The following is a 20,281-nucleotide window of genomic DNA, read 5'->3' as shown; positions in this document are numbered from 1 at the left end:
TGTAAATGGTGAAAGTATGTTATTTTTAAGCAGGTTACTACAAAATGTAATCTGTGACCTTGTCCTGAAAGTTGTTGCTGTAGTCTGTTTTAAAATGCTGCAAGGATGACCACAAGTGAAGAAAGAAGAGAAAAAGGAAAGAAGAGCTTGTTTTAGCAGACTAATGGTTATAAGAACTGGTTGGGCTTTCAAGCTTGATGTATGCATGTCCATCATGGATACAGTTACATCCAAATCAGGGTTTTCAGATTGTCTTTCTTATTTCTGAGCATGTTGTTAATGCATCTGTGCTGTGAATCCATGATGAGTGCTTATGGCAGGAGTCAACACCTTGCTCCTGTTCTAGGTCTAATAGGGCTGACATTAAAGTAGTAGGAGATATTGTCACTCCCAAACTATCCCGAGACATTGCTGGTTTTTTTGCACTGCATTTGAAATGTATTGCAGAGCCTCTGGAAGATTTGTCTCTTGGTGCTTGCTCATGATTTAAGTTTCCCTCCATTGTTACTGTTAACTTCTTTTCGTTCCTTGTTACGATCACAATTTTCTTCCTTCTACTGCATCTTACTTTCCTATTCCTTCAGTATTTCCCCCAAGGTAATTCTAAACAGTCCATTTCCACCCAGGGTCCTGTTTATAGCATTACAGGTTGCAGCTCACCCTTGGGCAAGAAAATAAATGTGTTGTTCAAAACAATACACAGTTGCTATTTATAGTGCTACAGATATGCATGTTGCTTTTCTGTCAAATAAGACATGACAGGTTGGTGCCAAAAGCACTTGTATTCAAAGTAAGCCATGTCGTGGAAGTATAATTGACAGGTGACAGTATGTAAGAAAAGCTGATGTTAACAAATGGTAGAGTAACGTGGGTATGTTTTGGTGCAGTGTATAGGCCATATTAATTTAAACGTTACTTTTCTTGCTGACGAGGTACAAGAATGGGACAGCATTGCTGGGCTTGCAGAAATGTTGCGAAATAGGAAGTTTATGAGGCATATTTTTTTCAGGAAGAAGGGCAGGATGTGTTGCTGTGATTTTTCCTCAAATGTGTTTGAAATGGTTTTTACATGTTCCATGTCAGTGGAACTTAAGCATTGGATTCCCATGTGGAAACCTTTAGGGCGTTAGAAACATTCCTGATTTATTAACTATCAATTATATAAATGTAAGAGACAACTAATTTTACCACCTGGATGACTTTTTTCACATGAACTTTGAGGTGTTGGATAATGTGTTTCATGTCACCCAGAAGTTAGACACGCTTGGTTTCAGTTATCTGCTTGCAGGAATGGGAGACAGTCTTATAATAGTCAGTACTGCTGTCTTTAGGGGGGAATTATTTCTTCAGCTTCTACATCTTCAGCTTCTGACTCATGCAGCTTTGATCTGTATAAATAGCAAATAGGGCTGGTGAGACACATTTCACTTTGGCTGTGTTCTGTTGGCAGACAAATAGACAAGAACTAAAGTTGTCACTGTATTGAGTGTGTCTGAGTAGTATTACATCCTCTCATTGGCTCTTACCATCTTGGCAACAATTTCATTGTCTCTCAAGAACTGTTACACATTGCATGGAGATAGACGCAAAATAAGAATTTGTCTGAAGCTCACTATGATGGATGATGTTATGTTCCATACTGTTACAGAGTAACAAGGCAAATGAGAAAGAGGAGTGTGATAGATGGAAGAGCTGAACAGTTTTGTTTGTGCCTTCAGTATATGTGGAAAGCATGATCCATAGTTAATACAAATCATACATACCACATTCTGCTGCTCTTGGCCATTCCAGCAGTCTCCCCGAATTTTTATCCCTCTCTCTTCCCCCAAAGAGATCACATGTGTTCTTGTATGTGCTGTCAAGGGTCTGACCCCTGCTTTGTCTGGTCATTCACAGAGCTCTCCATGAAATAAGAGTAAGCAGCAAGTAACTGTTGAATTTTGACACTCAGTGTGGGGTGAAAAAGTAGTATTTAGCTTTGACACAAAGTCTTCCCCCAAACTAGTCTGTGTGTTTACCTTAAGTACAATATTTTGCCTTTAGGCAAGTGGTATGAGGGATGCTGCCCTACTTGCTTTTAGTGATGTTTGTTTGATGGTACTCTAGTTGAGGTACTTAATTACCTGCACTGTAATGAATAAGCTGAAGGTGTGATAACCTTTCAAAACTTAATTAATTCCTTTCAGAGTATAATATTGGTTGCCTGATGAGAAGTAGGTATGTTTAGATTCTGAGATGTGGGTGACCACCTGTGTATAAATGGCGCAGTTCAGCTGTCCACATAGAGCTGCTTGAGATACTTTGGTGCACTCTGGCTTCGCCATCCCCCTGTGTCCGTTCTGTTTAGATGCCATAGACAACCCAGGGCCCATCAGATGTCATGAGGTACCTCTACATAGACACTGACTTGTGTGCTTGTTGTCTAGTCTAGTGTCTCCCTATAACCAATGCTGTGTTTGTTCTCCATCCAGAAGATTGCGTTTTAGGTAGAAGAGAAACTGTTTGTATTTTCTGGCACCCTGCTAGTCTTCTGCCTTTGCTTGGGGTGAGAACATGCTCACAGATGTTTTCCAACTGTGTTTGAAGCCATAATTTTGAGCCCACACATTGTTCTTGCCAATGTACTGTAACAGAGTGCTGTCCCTGCTGTAATTTTGACACTCTGCCCTGTTTTAAGTTTCTGTACATCTATTTTAAAGTAAAATTGCATACTTTGAGTTTAATATACCACAACATCTAGCCCCTACTCTCAGGCCCAGGTTCTTTATCTTGCCTTATTCCACCCATGTCAGTGATGTTTATTGTCAATCCCCAAGAGCTTGCGGTATTGAAAGGCTCCTGGTAAACACTGCCAGGATGATATGAGAAAATATAAGTATGCTGCGTTACGATGTGTTTAAGGTGTCTTTGGGGCCAATTGTAGTATATGCTGTAGGTGTACCTATTGTTAATCTCTTAAATGTTTTTGCAGCTGTTGCCTGTAGAATGGTATGTTATCTTTGCTGTCTATTAGGTTTTATTTCCAATTCTGACAAGAATACACTAATAGAAAAGCTTTGTATGAAATAGATCTGGGGTTTTTTCCTTGTTTAATTGCATCCTCTCCCTAAATCAGCTGAATTGTTTGTAATGATGTCAGAAAAATTGCATTTGTGAACTTTCTAAGGTATTCTGGTTTTCAGGAATTTTGCCATCAGTTGGTCAGAAATAGATGATTTGAAGAACATCCACGAGAGATAGGAGGTGAATAGCTTTTGAGTATCTGTTGTAATTAGCTGAGTCCATCTAGTTAGTTTGTGGTTTATAATTTAATAAAGCTTTTATTATGTTTGCAGTGGAAAGATTTATGTTTATACCTCTCTGTCCTCTAACTTGAAGAAGTTAATGGCTAGCAACTTAAAATGTTGCTGTCTATTAATATCAAGAGTACTTTATATATAGTAATTTTCATATAAGTAATACAACCAAAAGTCATAAAACCATGACACCATATACACTTCCTTTTCTTACTGTGACACCGAAGTAATTGTTTTCATTTAAAAAAATATATTTTATTTCTATTTAGTCATTTAATTATTTTTAATAGAGGTTAATGTTTATGCCCTTTATTACTTCTAATGTTCTGAAACCAGAAGTAACAGAACTACAGTGCTGTGAAATCATCCAGAGTAGTCAAAATCCAGGACAGACAAGATACTGAAAATGGGATTGATTTTCTTATGTTCAGGCCCACTTTCCAGGTCTTGAGAACAGCTTACTCATACATTTTTATCCTGGCAACAGTTATTTCATATGCATTTTATAGGGTCCATTTTTATAATACCTGAAAATTGGAAACTTTTTATTTTGGGCACTTTATTCCAGGTGAAGGAGTTTATTATAATACAGTAAGAAGGGGCAGGTGAAATAACATCATTCATGGAGTAGCAGTGCATTCTATGTGGTTAGTTTTAATGTATATTTTCCATTACGTTTTCATGTTGATTTTTAAGTTTTTAGCTTGGTTTATACCTTCATAAACAGGCCATTCACTTGAAAAATTTTGCTTTTATTTTCCAGAAATTACTAGTTATAAGTTAATGTATTTCCTACTCTTCTGGGGAATAACATTTCTCAGGCAAAATATTATGAACTTAATTGACTGTTGCAGCACCCTTGACTCATTTTGAAAGTTGCAAATGTGTTTCTGTTTGTTGTTGTGTGTTTTCTTCAAGCAAACTCGAGGCAGATACAGAAAAGCAGCATTTCAGGGACAGTAGATGGGTGTTTAGATACCAGTTCAGTTCAGACTAACAAGGATTTCTGTGGTTGGAGAGGTGGGAAGAAGTCTCTTCTTACTGATTTATGAAGTGTTTTTCTGCTCATAACCATCTCTTGTTCAGTCAGAAGGGGAGAATTCTCTCTAGGAAGTCGTTGCAGACTTTATTAAAGAAAACAAGAAAAATTATCTTACTTTGCCACCTTTGAATTTACATTGAGAATAGTGATCAGTGAGAGGAGTCATGGAAGGATAATGGAAAAATTGTTCATTGGCCAGAACTGTCTGTGGTGGGAGACATATGCCTGCAAAGCCAGGGTGAGATGAAGTAAGAGTTCTGAATAAAATGTTCAATGTTAGCAAAATGTAGGTATTGACAATCATTGAGAATGCTGTCACTCACTTAACTGAAGAACTTACTTTTCGTTGGTAATCCCTATTTGTGTTTTTACCCACTGATGTGTCTATTGTATCAGCTGATGACTCCACAGACCTTTAACAAGACCCTGATGTATTTTGGATGTCATAAATGTTATAACTATTACAAAATGCAATGCAGATACTGATCTCGGGTCTTTGGAGATAAGGAAGAGAAATTAATCCCTTAGAGTGAGGTTGTAATAGAATCTACAAATTTGTTAATGATTTTGAGAACACACTCTGAATAGCTACATAATATAGAACATAATATTTAAAACAGAGAAGCATAGATTTTTCCTTATGGTTTTACCCCACCTTATTTATGCAGACAATACAGATAAGGCAGAGTTGAATTTGCAGGGTTTGTGTGCAGGATTTAACTATGTGTAAGAAATTGCTAACGTGGCTCTAACAGTGATATATTGCCTATAATAATTCTGATTCATTATATCACATTCCTTGATGATACTGCGCTTTTGGCAAGGCTTGTGAGTCCTTTTGTTCAAATAAAACATTGCCAACACTTGGTAGGGAATAACAATGAAGGAATAAATGCATTGTAAGACACTTCATTGTAGAGTGAACTTAAGCGCTCCTTGCAAGGAGAGGTGAGGTGTTTTGGCAGATAGAAGATGATACTTTTCAAGAAATGCTACAGAAGTCCCCATCTGGCATCCCACCTAGAGTGCACCTCTTCTGGGACAGCTTTGCTCCAAGAGCAAGCTTTGTTTGTGTGCTACATGGACATTAATCTTCAACTGGTGATAGTATTAGGTCAGGGAATGGGAAAAAAAGCAGCAGTGGAATGGGGGCAGCCACCAGCAGTGCTGGGATCAAAAGACAGAAGGCAAGTTCTGCCTGTTCTGGTGTCCGTCCAGGAAGAAGCTAGGCCACTGATCCCAGGCTGACTTCAGAGAAGAAATAGCAACAGGGAAAGAGCTTACTATGAAAAAATCAGAACTGAAACAGCTGAGTAAGACATCTTCACTGTAATGTTGTGGAATGTTTGACAGAATAAGTGATGCTTCTGCCTCCTTTTCAACCTGTTTCTTAGCAGTAGTGAAAATGACCTGTGCTCTGGGGTGGCCTTTTCATGCATAATTTTACTTGAGGACAGATGATCCTGTATTTCACCATTCTCAGTTTTTCTTGTGCTGTAGGCAGTGGGCTAATTCAGCATGGATGCCACATATGGGGAAAAGTGTAAACATGCAGTAGGTGATTTTTGATGTTTCATTCTGTTGCAGATACGTGAAAGAAGGGCAATGTATGCCACCTAAAGAATGCTAATGAAATGACAAGCACATGTGTATACCCATGGATTATTAAGATAAGGTGGTAGTAACCAGGAACCAATTACTAATTTCCCTTTCATGACCTGTCCTTGAATTTTCTTCACGCTGCCAAATGTTTCAGCAATGCAATATCTGTAGGTCCTAGTATTTGATCTCAAAGAAGGCTGACAAAGGTGAAGATGCATCCTACTTAAACATCATATTTATTTTGGCCTAAGTTATCGTGGAGACTCATTAGTGGGTCACAGTAACTATGATGCTGTAGAATCACAGAATCATTAGGTTGGAAGAGACTTCTGAGATCAGCAAGTCCAACCTTTGACTCATCACCACCTTGTCAACCAGATCATGGTGCCACATCCAGTTGTTCTCTGTTCTCTGGAGTCCCTCACTGGTGTTATTATCCACATCTTCCTAACAGAACAGACTGCAAGCAACTGATGATTTTTTTAGGTTTGCCACTGAACCAGATTAGTGCAGAAGAAGTAGCGGGATCTGTAGCAAATTTCACCATCGTCGTAAACAGGACTACCTGAGCAAATTGCTTCTCACCTGAGAATACATCTCAGCTCTGCTCCTTCACTCCTCCTCTCTGTTGATTTTCTCATCAGTCTTAGGAGACAAAGAGGTCTGGAAAGGAAACATTTCCTGCTGGAGCTTGGAAAAATGCTTTTGTTTTCTTCTCACACATTTCCAGCAAGTTCATACCTAGTCACATCTCAGTGACCTGAAATAATATTAAAATCATATAAATCCCACCTCCTGCTTCCCTATATTAAGCTCACAAGAGCCAGTGTTTCATTTACAAATAAATGTTTGTAAGACTATTTCCACTGTTCTTAGGAGGGGAGCAGGTGACAGAGCATCAAGAAAGAGATGAAAGAGGATGCATCATGCAAGGAGATAAAAGCTGCAAATTGCCATCAAGGCGAACATTTCTGGGTTTTCCCCAAACACAAAACTGACCTGCTATTTTCATTGCTTTTCAGGGCCATTTATCTCAGCAGACACAAGGATACATCAAAGAAGTAATGCAGCTGATTGATGGATGACAATTTGCAGGTGCAGCAGCAATCTGCTGCCTGAGGACTGAATGAATCAGCAGCAGAGCAGACTGCTGGAACAAGAAGGGACTGATGAACAGGAGGCAAAAGACATGGCCCACCCATGACATGGAGGAAATCCAGGCTACTTCTGTACCTATTTTTCTGCTGTTGTAGCTGCATCCACTGGACAGTTGAAAGCACAGATTATGCCTGGGGTAGCTGATGCAGTCCCTGAGTGGAGTGGAAAAGCATGTAGAGTCTTAAGAAATTCTGCTATACAACATGATACTAGAAAAACTGGTTTATGCAGAGCCATTTTCTCTACCACCATCCTGCTGCTCAAACCTTTTTTGCCAAGTGCTGCAATGTTGACCTAGGATTTCAGGACCTAGAACTTTAAAGGGTAGGCTAGGACTCCAGAATTAACTGTAGGTACAGCCATCCCATATTCATGAATTTTCTACCACTCTGGGCCAAGTATTGCATCATAGGAGGATGGTTTCCCTTTTCAGTTTGCTAAATCCATTAGTATTTTGGAAATAGACATACAGTAGCTGTGTGTTTGCATTCCCAGGACAGTTTTGGAAGCCTGATAACTGCTTTATCATTGTTACATCAGTGATATTAATACTTACCACCTGACTGAACAACAGGAGTAATCACTCTGCTAATGCTCATTGCTGTACCATTGACAGTTTCAGTATGCCAGTGTCAATAATTAGTCACTAAAGCAAACTCTAACTCTTGGGTGAAGGATTGCCCTTAAAGTGGTTCTTTATTAGGATTTGGCCAAGGATTCAAACCTTGAAGTTCCTTTTCCTGCTGGAGATGATGTAGCCTTGCTGTGACATGGTTTGCTGGAGTTACATAGGCATCTCATATATTGAAATGACTCTTAGTGACTCCTATATTAACTTGCATAGATAGAACTGTACTGTCTCTTCTTAGTACTTTTCACTTGTTAGCAGCTTTAAGGATTGGAGGAGATCATGATGGTGCTAAATAGGTTATATATTTATGTGGACTGATAACAGAGATTTCTAAATAAATTTGTTGTTTCTGTGGACTGAACTTGCTGTGTGAGCTAGAAAGTGGACCCATATCAGCAATTCCAAGCAGTGTCATGTGTTGTTCCTATGCATAAAACCAAAACATCAGCCTGAAAATGCCCTGCTTGCATTTGGAGAGAGCAGTCATAGCTGCCTGTTACAAGATAAGCACACCCCTGCTTTCTTCTGCTGCGTTGTAAGAACTGAGAGCAGACATCTGCCAGGCACTGGAACCTATGTCAAGAACAGGAGCAGGTGGTTTCTATGTTGACCATGGTACCAGGAAAGACATAGCCACCTCAGTAGGGCACACCACTGCTCCTGAACCTGGCTGACAGGCAAACCTTGGTGGTGTTGTCAATGACAATTTAATAAATGACCCATTATTTCCTCACAACGGTGCTTTAGTGAAGTCTGTCACGTCCCAGGAGGCAATTCAGACCAGGTCGTTCAGTCTGTGCCTTTCTGCCTCTGCCAGTCTCTTCTGATTATACAGAAACGAGTCATCTCCCTTTGTCCTGGTGGCAGAAGAGACTGAAAGAACTTCACCTTAGATTACATGATGCTGTTGTGGTTGCAGAGTCTTGAGATGTCAGATTTGGTTTCAGCTTCTCTCTCCAAATCAACCAGCGTGAGTGGGATTGCAGACATCTTCTTTCCTTTTAGGCATGTGCCTTAGCTGTTGAACCTGCCCCAGAAACATTTGGGTTATTTGCAGCTTTCATTTTGTGAAAGGCCCTACAGACCTATTCTGGAAATGCTTACTAAATCAGGTACCACAAGTGAGGTAGGTGGGAGAAGCACAAGATTTGAAAATTCTGATGTCAACATGGGGCTCCAAGCAACTGAACAGCATAAAGACTTACCAGGTTTTGCACATGGCCACCTGTAGGAGCTCATGCTAATATGGTTAGGTGCTGATTGGAATTTTTTTAGCATCTCATTGGCACCTGAAAGCAGGACTTTAGTCACTTAGGATGGATTCATCTCACTGGTCTTTAGACATCCAGAGTGTAAATACTTGTGTCTGACTGTCACTGCACCATTTCTTTTGTATTCGCTGCAAAGAAACTAGCACATTTAGGGCATGATTCACCTGACCTACTTTACACATCTATGTAAAACTTACCCTTATTATGACACTTTATTGTTTAAATCCTTGCAATTCCACAAATGTACTGCCTCTTGATGTCTTGAAAATTATTTGTGAATAATCATGCTGTTAAAATAGTCAGAAGGGTTCAATTTTTTGGCTGTCAATAACATACTCATATTTCTCCTGCAGAGCCAAACCTTTCTTTGTTTTGCAGTAATTTGTTACAATTTTGGTTTTCTACAGAAATCATTTGGAGTCTGCTGGTGTTTTTTGGAAAGTCTGACCTGACTGTGGATGTTGTCTTCTTTTGCTTCAGATAAACTTCGAAGAAGCATGCCTAACCTTGCCCGGATGCCAAGTACCCCCACCATTAACAGTACTGCTGGCCTTGCCAGTTCTCCCGTCACTGTGAGGAATAGTCAGAGCTTTGACTCCAATTTACATGGAGCAAGTAATGGGATTTCAAGGATGCAGTCAAGTAGTAAGTACCTGTGTTCTTAGACTGTGTACAAGGAATCAATAAAGTGGTAAAATACATGTCCCGGTCACTGATCCTTTATTCTATGAAAAAATTAAAACCAAACTGTTCCTTTTGCACCAGATTTTAATATAGCTCAGAATTTCAGAGTTTCTGTTGTTGAAAGCAAATTCTGACAGTCTTGTTAGTGAGAGTTTCTTCACCTTTTTTTTTCTTCGCCCATGCACCTTGTGCCAACTTTAAAACTGAAACTGTAAGTAGTAGTAGTAGTATTGTAGAAGCACAAATAATGCAATTAATTCATATATAATTACAGTTGAAAACTGCTTTTCTTGGTAATTTATACAGTATTGGTTTTACAGTACACTGTAAAAATACTGTCTTAAAATACATGACCTCTCTCCTACTGAATTTGAGCTGCTTTCTTCCAAGCAATGCAGTAAACATTATAGCCTCAAGTATAATGCACTTTTTGAGTGGGGGAATTAAAATTACTCTCTAATTGGTTTAATTTAGGTGTCTTCTTGATGAGGGTTGAAGGGGTTATTGGTCTAGTGGATGCTGAATTATTAATGTAGAACATGAACAAAATTGGTCAAGATCCAGACACATCTTTTCTAGAACAGTGGTTGAGATACTTTGAGAGGAAATGGAAATAGTGGATTTCATTGGACCCAGGCAGAAGAAAGGACCTAATGTATACCTTCTGTGCTCTCGGAGATTTTGGAGGGAGAAGTTGGAAAAAAGTTTTATTTGGGTGTTTTCTTTCACATTTAAACAGAATTTACAAATGTCTTCAAAATATTAAATTGAATCTTTTCTGGAAAATAATCTTTGCTGATGGATTTATTTTGTTGGGTTTTTTACCTATTTGAGTAGGAGAATGAAAGTAGTTCAGGTTCCCACATGAATTTGCATGGTAGTGCACTGAGAGTTTAATTTTATTTAATACCTTAGAAATACCTATTTCTCTGAGTATTTATGCTCTCATATATGTGTATTTGTATAAAATGCCATTTTTATGAAAAAATGTTTTTAAAAAACCTTTCTAATAAGTGGCTGTACTGGAGTATGTAAGGAGCTATGTTATGGTAAGAGTTCCATAACAATATATTGCTAGTCTAGTTTAATTGAATCATAGCCCTGAAATTTTTCTTGTGTCTTTAAATGGTTTTAAGATGTCTCTTTTCAAAAAGACTTAAAAAAAGGATTGCTCTTGATGTGGTGTGTTAGTTTATGTGCTTCAGGCTTTTGACAGTTTGCTTTTGATATGTGGTCTCTGCAACTGGTGTGTGTCAACTGTACACCAGAGGGCAGGATTGGGTAGAAAATCTATATATAAAGCTTCTGGAACTCATAGTGTTGATTTAAAATGATAGTTTACATAACATCAGCCTTGGAACATGCTGTTATATTCAATACCTTTTTATAGCCTTTTTATTGTTTTTATACATAAAGCTTAGACTTCTGTGATGTTTCATAATTTCTTAATTAAAGCAATGTTGCTTGAACAATATGTGGTTATTTCAAGCCACCTTCCCAAAATTAAAATGATCTAACAGTACTTAATTAATTTATACCTTCAGCAGTTTCTCCTGTTTAAAGTTCTAAATGTGTAGGTAGATTTAGTGTACTTATAACAGGTAATGCAATCTCTTTGAGGGAAGAAAGAAGGGCGAATATGAGCTGCGATTTTTGCTCAGGATGGTGATGGAACATGGTATTTTAGTTCAGTGCAGTGTTACTGGATACAGCCTTGAATCCAAAGGGGTTTTCAGCAGTTTGTAATCTGCAAGTAAATTGTATAATGATGTGTTTATCCCTATTCAGATCTATCTGGAAATGAACACTACTACCTGGCCTTATTTTTTGCTTACTGACCTTGTTACTTCATTTTCTATCACTTTTCACAGTTCCATCACCAGGACAGCTTCAACACCGAGTTCACAGTGTGGGACATTTTCCAGTGTCTGTCAGACAACCTCTCAAAGCTACTGCCTATGTAAGCCCAACTGTACAAGGTAGTAGTAGTAGTAGCAGTAGCAGTATTCCAGTGTCCGGCAACTCACAGTTGCATTCTAACACTGGGATCCCAATGCCAAACAAGACTGCCAGTCAAGGGATTGTAGGACGCAGTGCTCTTCCAAGACCATCGCTGGCCATCAATGGGAGTGGCATTCCCAGAAGTAAAATTGCTCAGCCGGTTCGAAGGTAAGAGTTAAACAGATCTCTGTCGCTGTGTGGATGGCTTAGGCTAAAATTGTGGGATTTTGTTTTCTTCCTTCATACGAATCTCTAAAACATAAGAGTTTCTGTCTCCCAGTGGTGAACTGAATGGGCAAAGATTTCTTGCCAGAAATAGTGATGGACAATGCTTGCTGGTAGCCCTTAGTGATAATGGATAGTGTGCAATCGTATATAACTAGGAATGGATTGCCACCCACCAGTAAGAAACCAAAACCTCGTATCATGAACATATGTGAGTTACCTTCTTCCAGTAGACTGTAAAAATATGAGTTATGACATTGCAGCATTGTGAAGAAGGAAAATCCTAGATAACAGTCTTGGGCTGAACCACCATCTTTTCTGTTCCAGCTGAGAAACAGTAGGCAAACAGGGAATCCTGTAGTATCACATACTTGCAATGAGCTCTACTGTTAGGCAAATGCATTTTTGCATTTTTCCAAGAGAATTTCATCTCTAAATTAATTATTTTTAAGTCTAGCAATAAAAAAATAAGCTTGAGGAAAGAGACTTTGTTTTAATCACCTTATCACAGCTGGGAGTTAAATTCTAGTTGTATGTTCTGTAATTAATAGGTGATGAAGTGTCTGAAAGAAAAACTATCACTTTGTGTTAACTCTTCCAACTATTTCTTCCCATTGCACACATCCCTACTCTTATGAGGGGCTGCTGTGTGACCACCTAATTTCATGCTGGATGAACTATCACTGTTCAGCTCTCATCATTTTTATACTTTTCACTACATACTGGCTAGATCCAGAATAAGTTCAAATGTTCACATTTTCTCTTAGGTTGAGTTACTTGCGGATTACACTGATGTGACTGACAACAGCTTTTGACCCACTGCAGTGAAACTTTGATAAAGAGCCGTCAGCTTTCTTTTTTGATGAAGACTATACCATGAGATTTCTATTATAACCTCCTTTGCTCTCAGCTGGAACTCTCTCAGTTGGAGTTCTTTATAGTAGAGTATTTTCTTTCCTTTTTCTTTCTCCTTTCCTCCACTTCATGTTCTTCTGCAGAGCTCTTAAATCTTTGATAGCAACATATGAGAAAGCCTTTCTGGGTTATGAAGACGAGTCCCTTGTTATTTTGTAACTTTTCATACAACAGACAATATTAAAGGAAAACAAAATTAGGAAGTTTCAGTGGGAGGGTTGAGATGGTGTACTCTCAAACACTTTTTTATTAGAAGCTGATTCAAATCAGTAACAAAGCTGTTTATAGTCCAGAAAGTCTGGGCTCTTGTCTTTTTTCCTTCAAGCATACATTGGCAGCATCATATGTTGCCCTAGAGTCAAATCAATGATCCTTGAAGATGGATGGTCTTTAGACTGTGGGTTTGACAAGTTTATAGGACTCAAAAGGTACAGGTAGATTGGAGCTCAGCATACAATGCTTTAATACCCTCGTTTAATTTTATTGATGCATCTGGAAAAATACAAGCAGTTTCACTTCTTACAGACTTTTCTTGGGAGGAATTCAGCCATCAGGCAGATTTTCTCCCTGTTGGTTCTTGTCACTGTGGTCATTTCTAAAAAATGGTATTTCTGATTATCAGTTCAGAACTCTAGCTTCTTTCAAAATTAAACAGGGTCATGACTTGGTTAAAAGTAGAACAGGTCTTTTGTGTTTTTTAAATAAATCAGATGTTAAGGGAGAAGTGCACATTCAGAGCAAATCTGTGTCTTCATACCTATGGCCAGACTCTTAAGTAGCTGAGTTACAGGTATGCTAGATACTTAAAACAGGTTGTTAGACACATTATGTAGAGGTTACATTAGGGAACTTCAGTATTTACTGCATAGGATCAAACACGGGGTGAAGGAGTGCTTCTAATAATTTGTAAAATAAAACTATAATAGACAAGATAAATAACTCAGCTAAATATTAACTGCTTTTCTTCTTGCCATCGGAAATTCCTGCACCCACAAGTAGTGTAAAGAAATTGTGATGGTAAAGTCCATCTCTTCTTAGCCTTACAATTGAGGCAGCACCTTTTTTTTCATTCCTGTTGAGTGGATCCACACAACCCTCAGCCCTTTGCAACTCCACGGTTGGGGCTTCTTGCACCTGCCTAACTTCCAGTTCCCTACTTTATAATGTTCTGTGAGGGGCACCGGGCGTAGCTTTCCATAGGGCAAGGTGAGCCGGGACCTGAGCGGGACAGCTAAGGCTGCCCACAGGGCCCAACCAAAAGCAGCATTGGTGTTTGTCTGGGTCAGTCTCCAAACAAGTCCGCAGTGGCAGTGATGAGGCAGATGCCACCTAAAGCCAGGAAGTCAATCAGCGTCTCAAGGTCTGGATCATGCCAGATACCATGCACAGGCGTGGCAGGAATGTGAGCACACCTGTGGAGCCCAAGGCTTGCTTGTTCTTGCTGCCTTGCACTAGAGCCAGCCACTGCAATCCAGCTGTTGATAGAAAAGAAGAAATGGATTACAGACCCTCCAGAACTCTGTTGTGTCAAACCACATCACATCATACTGGCATGTGCTTTTCTGAAATGGTTTTCAGTGCTGACACGTTTTCCTGCTCCATGTCCTGTAGCAGAGCTTCAGCTCTGGATACATAGCAGTATTTTTACAGCTATTTTCAACTTGGTTAATTATTCTTTACTTTTGCCCTCTGTGGGTTTTTTTGTTGGAGATAATTTAACATACTTTCTTCTTTTTCTTTCTGGGAGAAAAAAAAAAAGCAGCAGTTGCAGAAGACAGCAGAGGCAGGTTGTGTTCTGTGTCTCAAGTAACTGGATTTATATCAAAGATAAGTGATGCTACACCAAAGTGTAGTTATTCAAAAGCAGCTTGGCTAAATCTTAAGTTTAATCAACTGTGTTTACTTAAGTGCAATGTTTTTGCCACTAAAACAGCAGTTGTAGAAGAGGCGAGAAACTACTCTGCTGACTGACTGACTGATTGACTACCTTACTGAACATACCTCTGCGTTTTTAATGCCAAAAGCATCAGAGGAGGCATCAGTAGCTTTTAGCAAAAGCAGAGTAATGTGAAAAACAAGGCTTCAGATCTGGTTTTATAAGAGATAGTTTCACAAAATTGAGACACATTATTTTCAAATTTATGGTTGTGGCAAATTAGAGATAGAGCCTGACTTGTCATCAGTGAGTTGGGAATTTCATCAAATCAGATGGTTGTTTTCCCTTTTTTTAGTCTTGAAATGGTGTCCTTGATAGTACTTGGAGGGTTTGGAAGATGATCAGCAAGCATTTTGTAAATCCTCACTGATGAATGAGAGGTGCAGCCCAGATGTGAGGGTGGGGACCCAGAGGATGCCCTGCAGGAGTGGTAATGCTGGAACTGATGGTTCTCTGACTGTGGGATGGAAACACGTCATCACGTGTCTTGGATAAGAGGATCTGGAACAGAACTTGGTGAAGTTCTTCAACCACTAAAATTCTTTGATGCCTGCATAGTCTTCTTATGAACTGATAATTTTCATGAGCTTATGGAACACAACAACTTTTTGGAGGTTCTTTCCCATTAGATGTCTGCTGCCCATAGTGACAAAAATAGGATTTTTTTGTCTTTAGCCATGAAAAACCAAATCTTCCAGTTTAGAGGCATCTCATGCTCACTCAGTTCCTTTTTACAAATCTTTTATACTCTTAAGAACAGTAACAGTGATGGGGTCCTATTGGAAGGGGCCTTGATTTCACCCTAGACCTTTACAGTTGCATAGAAGTGTAGCCAGAAATATAGCAGAGTGATGTGTCTAAGCAAGCTCCGAAGCCAGTGTCACTGCAGAAGTAAATGATGTTTGTTACCTTGATCTTTCACATGAAATATGACTTCCTTTGCCATTTTTTTTTCTGTCCTTCGGTCAATACAGTTTTCTTCAGCCACCAAAGCCACTTTCGTCACTCAGCACGATACGGGATGGGAACTGGAGAGATGGCTGCTATTGATGAAGGATGTCCATCAACATTGGAAAACAAATAATGCAGATTTCATTACCCAGCTGGCTGGGTAATGATGATTTGGAAAAAGATGGTCATACAGTATTATTTCCCCCAGGATCTTAATATGTAACCATCTACAATGCAATGTCATTTTAAAAAAAATGAACATCTTATCAAATACTAAATATTGCACTTCATCAGTTACCTGAACAACTGCATTATTATCAGACTAACAATGGCAGCATTGGCATTTGGAACTGAAGAAAGTTTTAAATGTGTGCAAAGTACAAGAACATTTCCTTGAAAGGAACTAGGAGATTATGCTTTTGGGCATCTTTTCCATACTGAAGTTCTGAGATAATTTATTCAGTGTAAAGGCATCATGCATTTTATTTTGAATTTGGGAGTACTTATATATGTGCTTGAATTTTTTTCTAGTGTTTCCAGTACATTTTATTTTGTATAATTAAGTTCATTTCAACTTGCCTGAACCTTGAACAACAGAGAGATAATTTAACTTTTCGGTGCCATAAATAATATTTTGGGGGCAATGTACTTTTCTAGCACTAGGAACATATCTTACAAAATCTTACCATTGGCAATACAAAGCAGTATATTTATGTTGCAGGAGCACAAAAGAAAGGTAGCATTCACTGGAAATCGTCATCCAGCTGGGTCAGCATGGTTTTGTTGGTTTTTCACCATTTGTTCAATTGTTAATTTATTGTCATAGTGTTTTGTATTTAAAATGGCAGCATAAGTCACATTGCATTTACAAAGATACAGTGATCTCTAAAACTACAGTTGATTTTAAGTACTTTATTACAAAGATTAAAATTGTAATGTTTTATTAACAGTTGCTTATGGAAAATGAGTTTTAATGTGAATAAATCTTTTTGATAGATCTTTTACAAAATCCAATTGCACTAATCAATGCTTTCTTATAATGGCATATGACTTAATATTTGATTACGACTGTGTATACTGCTGTTTTGGAATGTTTCAGGAAATAAAGAATCTATTTCAGCAATAATGCTCTTCTTGGGTGTGCAGTGTAAACATTGTGAGAATTTAGGAACTGACATCTACTTAGCTCTACTTAACTTTTACAAAGATTATGCTGGATTTTTGCATACAATAACGAGTTAATCTGAAAAACTTTTTTTTTTTGTTCAGTTGTATTGTGAAGCCATGGTATGCCTAGAAGACAAATATGTTTTATTTTCAAATCCATCTTATTCTGATCCTAAGGGATTTTTTTCAATTTAATGTTTAGATTCTGCAAGTGCAAATGTGACTTCCAATGGGAGACAGAGATTGTGTACCTAGGGAATCTTTTACTGTGCCTCTGAATTTGCTCTCAGTTTTGCTCCAAAGTTGCATGAGGACCTGATTTTCTTAAAGGACAAGCTAGAATAAAAAGCAAAGGGAAGTGTTTAGTGGTGAGTAAAACTTTCATTACACTGAGAAGTGATGTATAGTAGTGCAGTAGTATCCCTGCTCAGCATAACATTGTTTAACAGAGATAAACAATCAATTTTTCACACTGTGGTTCTTTTAATCCAGTTGCTTTTTTTTTCCCCCTAAAAAGCAGAACTCTTGAAGAAGGTATCAAGAAATATTCCCAAAAATCAATTATTTCTGCTCAGGTAAGTATTTAAGCAGAAGTGTGCCAAACTCATCTTGTTCATTACAAGTTTTAATTGGAAGAAATTACTGCCAGTTAAAGCAGTCAGTCATTTGTGAACAGTCTCTGTTGTCTTGAATGGTTTGTCTCACTGACTGGTTGTGGTGAGATTCAGAACCATCTGGGAGGTGCTTTCCTTTTTGCCCATGAAAAGGAGATCTGTAGAACCTCCTGAATTAATAAGCTCTCCCTGCTTCTGGTGCTAGGGAATTCAACATGATTTTCTTGATAAAAGATGGATGAAGACCAGTGACAGTGAGTAGCTGCTTCTCGTTGCTGACAGCCCTGGTCTGAGCTGTTCCTTCAGTCTGTTACCTCCTGCCAGGATTTTGTCGCTGTACCTCCATTATCTGGAACGCCACAGCACCACAGTATTCTCATTTTTGAAATCTGTTGCAGCTGTTGGAGGTAATACCTAGTTATACACAAGAGGGCAGTATATACTTTGAAAATATTTTCTTTTTGGTAGCTAAAGCTCTTCTGTTTCCAGTCTCTTGGTTTGAAGCCAGTGTATACGTTTTTTCCAGTATTGTCTGTATATGATGCCAGCATGTTAAGGGAAAGTACTGGAATGTGATCTGCGGTTTTAAATTCCACACTACAAAATGTGTCATGAACTGGGGAGTCAAACATCTTGGATAGTATGAGCTTTTTCAGAAGGTGCAGTTGGTTTTCCCTTTTTAATTATCCCTTTCCCTTGCAATATGTTGTGTCAGGATTTGGTAACCTTATAGCTTTGCTGTTTAAGTGTTTTTGTTAAGTATCTGTCACATTGGATGCCATCAAACTTTAGGAGGAAACTAAAGTGTGAGCAGCTTGATCTAGGAATTGGCAAAATTGTGCTCATTTCAGCCATGGGCTGTGGTACTGCTGCTGTTTGCCTGTAGCTGAGGGATTAGTGTCAGTGGACCAGATACTACTGCGCAGTGTCATATACCTCATGACAGTCTCAGTGGGAGCAAACTGTGTGGAATATGCAACACAAAACCACTTCTGTCAGGTTCAGTTTTGTGAGAGGCAGAATCTCCTTCAGGGCAATGGGAAATAGCAAAGCCACACAGCTTTAAAAATAAAGACTCAAGCTAATTTTTCACAATGAGAAATTAATTCTTAAGTGTAAGGGAGAATCTGAGAACTCTCTCTTTGCTTCTTTTCTTTTGGTCCGTGAATTAATATCCCACTACTTTCTCCTTGTTGCTGCATCCCAAAAATGAACTAATTCCTTCTGTCTGAATTGTAGTCTTGGGCTCAGCTCTTGAGTCATGACAGTCTTTTCCCCTCTCCTTTTAGTCCCTGGGGATAAAACCTTTACATTTCCAGTCCTTCAGCCCCATGATTTGGGCATCTCGCTACTAATTTCTTGTTGAGTGTTGAAGTAAATTCCCACATCACAGTCCATGGTGCCAGCCTGCCTTGTGCCTGCTGGGAACAAAGCAGCTCGTAGCTTCTTTCTGGGTTGTTCCTCGTTGTAGGGGACCCTTATGGGTCTCCATTTTTAATCCTCTTTCTTAAAAGGCTTTTTTTTATACAGTACCACTCAAAGCAGGACAACAGTTAAATTGCCAGTGTTGTCTTTTTCTGCTTTTGAGTCCATTAATGAATGCTGCTTCATCATTTTAATTTTCATTGATCTTTTTTGCTATACCTAAATTGCAAGTTGTTGGAGACATGGACTCCTGCCTTTTTCCTTTGTGTTTTTACAGCATAAAGCCTGGTAGGATCTTAGACCCACCATTACAATATCTGTATGCTAACACACATACTAAAAATTAACATTTTCATACAGAAAACACAAATGTCCACTATGAATGATTGGTGAGGTTTCATAATTAAAAAGAATCAGGGCAGTAACACACTCTCTTGAAAGCAGTTTTGTGGTGTTTATTCTTTGGGCATGACTTACTACTTAAGAAATTCTGGTTAAAAAAGGAAATGACTAAACCCAGATGACTTGCTCTGTCACCACTGAGATGAAAAGGGTGTGTTCTGGCTAGTAGGGTTTAATTTTGGTTTTCCCATTTGACCAGACAATCTGCTCAGTCATCTTTTCCCCCTCATCTATACTTCCACCTCTTGCACTCCCCAGATTCACACCTTCTTGTAGCCTCTCTCAGTAATTACACCTGCTCTTTTGACTTGTGCAGTTCCTGACCATCCATCTACAGATTCCACTTGCTATTCTGCTGCTCACTTGCCAGCCTGAGGAGCAGGTCCATCTTTTGTCTCCATCATTGGGATTTTCAGCTGTTACCTGGCAAGGTAAGCAGTTGTACTTAATCCAAATTAATATCAGTGAGATGGGGTTCATACCTCTACTCTCAGATTTGACCAGGCTGCTTGTTAGTTCTAAGGACAATTCAAGGGATTGGATTTGACCTAAAGAGGCCTGAGAGATTATCTTTCTACATGTACAGTTCAACAATACTTAAAATATCTAATGGAAGGAAGGAAGGGAGAGATTAGATAGGTTTATTCTTGCAACCTCATTCTACTTTTATATAACACATTTTATATAAGCCATAATAATTTAGGTGACTTCAGCATTAAAAATCCCATAGCCATAAACAAAAAAGAATCTTTGGTGCCCAGATACTGAGTTTGGCATAATCATATATCGATGTCCTTCCTATGCTGGTGACCCCAGAGCTGGGTGCAGCACTCCAGGTGGAGTCTCACCAGAGCAGAGCAGAGGGGCAGAATCACCTCCCTTGCCCTGCTGGCCTCACTGCTTTGAATGCAGCCCAGGATACAATTGGCTTTCTGGACTACAAGTTGGATCATGTCCAGGT

At 38.8% G+C, this 20,281-nt stretch overlaps 1 protein-coding gene across 4 annotated transcripts in view; it reads left to right on the top strand.

Annotated features, from left to right (window-relative positions):
• SLAIN1 (SLAIN motif family member 1) overlaps nucleotides 1-16,828 on the top strand; it is a 53,096-nt gene extending 36,268 nt beyond the window's left edge. For 3 of the 4 annotated variants that reach the window (XM_071549667.1, XM_071549660.1, XM_071549657.1), the window contains 3 exons: nucleotides 9,481-9,645; nucleotides 11,556-11,853; nucleotides 15,736-16,828. In XM_071549667.1, the coding sequence (XP_071405768.1) occupies nucleotides 9,481-9,645; nucleotides 11,556-11,853; nucleotides 15,736-15,811 (539 nt within the window). In that variant the 3' untranslated portion in view covers nucleotides 15,812-16,828. The remainder of the gene's footprint in view (nucleotides 1-9,480; nucleotides 9,646-11,555; nucleotides 11,854-15,735) is intronic. The other variant, XM_071549652.1, reaches the window with a different exon arrangement.
• Nucleotides 16,829-20,281: the final 3,453 nt, after the last annotated feature.

Source organism: Pithys albifrons, chromosome 1 (assembly GCF_047495875.1).
Source record: "Pithys albifrons albifrons isolate INPA30051 chromosome 1, PitAlb_v1, whole genome shotgun sequence".
Classification (NCBI taxonomy): Eukaryota; Metazoa; Chordata; class Aves; order Passeriformes; family Thamnophilidae; genus Pithys; species Pithys albifrons.
This window is presented reverse-complemented; position numbering and strand designations above follow the sequence as displayed.